This window comes from Rhincodon typus, unplaced genomic scaffold, assembly GCF_021869965.1.
Source record: "Rhincodon typus isolate 14 unplaced genomic scaffold, sRhiTyp1.1 hic_rhity00000211, whole genome shotgun sequence".
Lineage (NCBI taxonomy): Eukaryota > Metazoa > Chordata > Chondrichthyes > Orectolobiformes > Rhincodontidae > Rhincodon > Rhincodon typus.
The window spans coordinates 37,673-40,785 of NW_025965849.1; the positions used below are offsets into that span (position 1 = coordinate 37,673).

The following is a 3,113-nucleotide window of genomic DNA, read 5'->3' on the forward strand; positions in this document are numbered from 1 at the left end:
GTGTGTGTGTATGGGGGAGACAGAGTGTATGTGTGTGTGTGTGTATGGGGGAGACAGAGAGTGTCTGTGTGTGTGTGTGTGTGTGTATGGGGGAGACAGAGAGTGTCTGTGTGTGTGTGTGTGCGTATGGGGGAGACAGAGAGTGTCTGTATGTGTGTGTGTGTGTGTCTGTGTGTGTGTGTGTGTGTATGGGGGAGACAGAGTGTATGTGTGTGTGTGCGTGTGCTTGAGAGTGTGTGAGTGTGTGAGTATATGTGTGTGTGACTTGTTACTGTTACTTTAACTCTGTTACTCTGACCTTGTGACTCTGTTCCTTTCACTCTGTTATTTTAACTCTTGAACTCTGACTTGGATCCTCTGTCACATCCTTGAGCCTCTGCTATAAGCAGCACCCGCCCCGACACCTTCCAGTCCCTTGCCACCGCTCCACACTCCCCCTTCAGCCTGAGTGAGACTGTCAGCTGTGAGTCAGACCCTCCAAGGTCGGGTGCAGCTTCTGCGCAGAGCTGATCCCATGACTGGGCTCGGGGCACTCTGATTACTGGGAGCTCTCTCTGTACCAGTCACCTGGGCCTCAGTGCACCTACCCACTGTACAACTGGCTCCAGGACAGAGAGGGTTAATATGCGTGTTAAATGCATGGTTTGTGTGATGTTGATCAAAGTGTCACCATGGGTATTAACTGCCAGCTGTGAGCGGCATGTGTCAGAGTGTTTGGCAAGGCTTTGCAGGGCACAACAACCCAAACCTGGGCCTGATATCATATTGTTTTACCGAGAACTTCCAGAGAACTTCCACCTGGTTAAACAGAGAGCAAAACTTACAGGAAACACAATTACAGCGTCACGTTAATGTCACAGCGCCAAAAACTTCATCTCGTTTCAGCTGAAGCTGCCACTTCTGGCTCGACCAGAAGGACAGGAGGAGACCATTCAGCCCAGCCCTGTGCCAGCGATACTGGCCCGTCATCATTCGACAGGCGTTCTGTCTCTTGCCCTATTTTTTTTCATGGGAGAGTGTGGCTGGTTCCAAACCCTGGAACTCCCTCCCTAAAGGGACATTGTGGGTCTAACTGCAGCACATAGCAGATCAAGAAGGCAGCTTACCACCACCCGCCACCCAATCCCCAACCCCACCTTCTCAGGAAGTCAGGAAGCAACGTTGCAACTTTATAAATTTGGTTCGGAGGCTGACGGGACACTTGATAGAAATCTATAAAATTGTGAGATGCATAGAGAGGGTTAATGGTCAGAATCTTTCTCCCCAGAGTTGAAATGTTTAATACTAGGGGGCACGTATTTAAGATGGTGGGGGGGGGCAAGTTAAAAAGGAGATGTGTGGGGCATGTTTCTTTACACAGAGAGTGGTAGGAGTGTGGAACGTACTGCCAGGGGGGGGGGGTGGGGGCAAATACAATAGGGGCATTTAAGGGGCTTTTAGATAAGCACATGTCCACATATGTGAGAAATGGAGGGATATGGGCTAAGGGCAGGCAGAAGGGGCGGCACGGTGGCTCAGTGGTTAGCACTGCTGCCTCACAGCACCAGGGACCTGGGTTCGATCCCACCCTCAGGCGAATGTCTGTGTGGAGTTTGCACATTCTCCCCGTGTCCGCGTGGCTTTCCTCCGGGTGCTCCGGTTTCCTCCCACAGTCCAAAGATGTGCAGGTTAGGGTGGATTGGCCGTGCTAAATTGTCCCGTAGTGCCCAGGGATGTGTAGGTTAGGTGGGGGATGGGTCTGGGTGGGATGCTCTGAGGGTCTGTGTGGACTTGTTGGGCCGAAGGGCCTGTTTCCACACCGTAGGGATTCTATGATTCCAAGAAGGGATTAGTTTAACTTGGTGTCGTGTTTGGCACAGCATCCCAGGCCAAAGGGGCTGTACTGTTCTGTGTTCTTTGTTCTCAAGGGCAACTAGGGATGGGCAAGAAATGCTGGGCCTGGCCAGTGATGCCCACGCCCTGAGAGTAAATTAAAAAAAACAAACACATTTTGTCACCCTCTGAGGGCTCCAGGATGCTCACAGGGAGTTGGAGCTGATGTCTGTTGTGTCAGAAGCTAATTGGAGCTCAGCTGGGCCTTCCAAACAACAAAGTGAGAACAATCTGTTCAAGGCTCTTGAGGTGCAGTGGCAGCGTCCCTGCCTCCAAGTCAGGAGGCCGAGGTTCAAGCCCCACCTGCCCCAGAGGTGTGTAACGTCATCTCCAAACAGATTGATTGGAAAATACCCAATGGTTGGTACCCCTTCTGTAACAGACACCATGTCCGGTCACTCAGCAGGATGTACAGGCAGGTATTCTGTTGAATGTCACAGCCAAGAGATGGTACTGCCAACAGAGCAGCAGTTCTCTGGTCCTGCGCCCAGACTGCCAGGCAGGCGCTGTACCCTCATGTGCCCAGCTACAGAGCTGGAACACCACAAGCTCGCTCAGAGGCGCTATCCTTGAGACCCTCACTCTGCTGGCTTCCCCAGCCAATTTTGAAACCACCACACATGTCGCCTGCATTTTCAGTTTCACTGCTAACCTCTCCTGGGAGTTGGATGTCTCAGCGAATACCTTGTCAAAGTCCACATGGATAACACCCATCGCTCGGGCCACACCCTCCCTAAGGTTCGACTGGGTATTAGCCAAATGCAATGAGCTGCTCAGAGGTTTTACTCAGTCTCCAGCTAGTTCCTGCTGCTTTGGCTTTCTGCCATTTCTGTTGTCAGGAAATGATTGCAGGAAATCCCTTAGAACTTACATCAGGCTGACAGGCCTGGGGTTTTCTGGTTTCTGTTGAAAACCCTTCATAAGTCAGGGGGAGAGCAGAAGGAGGAATTTGACGGCATAGACTCGGAGAGGTCTGCAACACAAAAATAAGCCCTTTGGCCCATTGAGTCTGTGCTGGTCAGAAACAGCCACCTCACTATTTCTAGCCCCCTTTCCCAGTGCCTGGCCCACAGCCTCAGTGTCCCAAGTTCACATCGAAATCCTTCTCCAACGTTCTGAGGGTTTCTGTCTCTCCCCCCCACCCTCCCAGGCAGCGAGCTCCCGGTCCCCCCCCTCCCTCCACCAAGGGGGAGTTATTCCTCACATCCCCCTCTAATCCTCCTGCCCCTCACCTTCAGTCT

At 52.2% G+C, this 3,113-nt stretch overlaps 1 protein-coding gene across 1 annotated transcript in view; it reads right to left on the bottom strand.

The window, feature by feature from the left end:
- LOC125488297 (TNF receptor-associated factor 1-like) overlaps positions 1–2,586 on the bottom strand; it is a 39,782-nt gene extending 37,196 nt beyond the window's left edge. Inside the window, exons 1-2 of the mRNA XM_048621241.1 lie at positions 2,385–2,586; positions 775–798 (exon numbers count right to left, since the gene is read on the bottom strand). Of these exons, the coding sequence (XP_048477198.1) occupies positions 775–798; positions 2,385–2,586 (226 nt within the window). The remainder of the gene's footprint in view (positions 1–774; positions 799–2,384) is intronic.
- Positions 2,587–3,113: the final 527 nt, after the last annotated feature.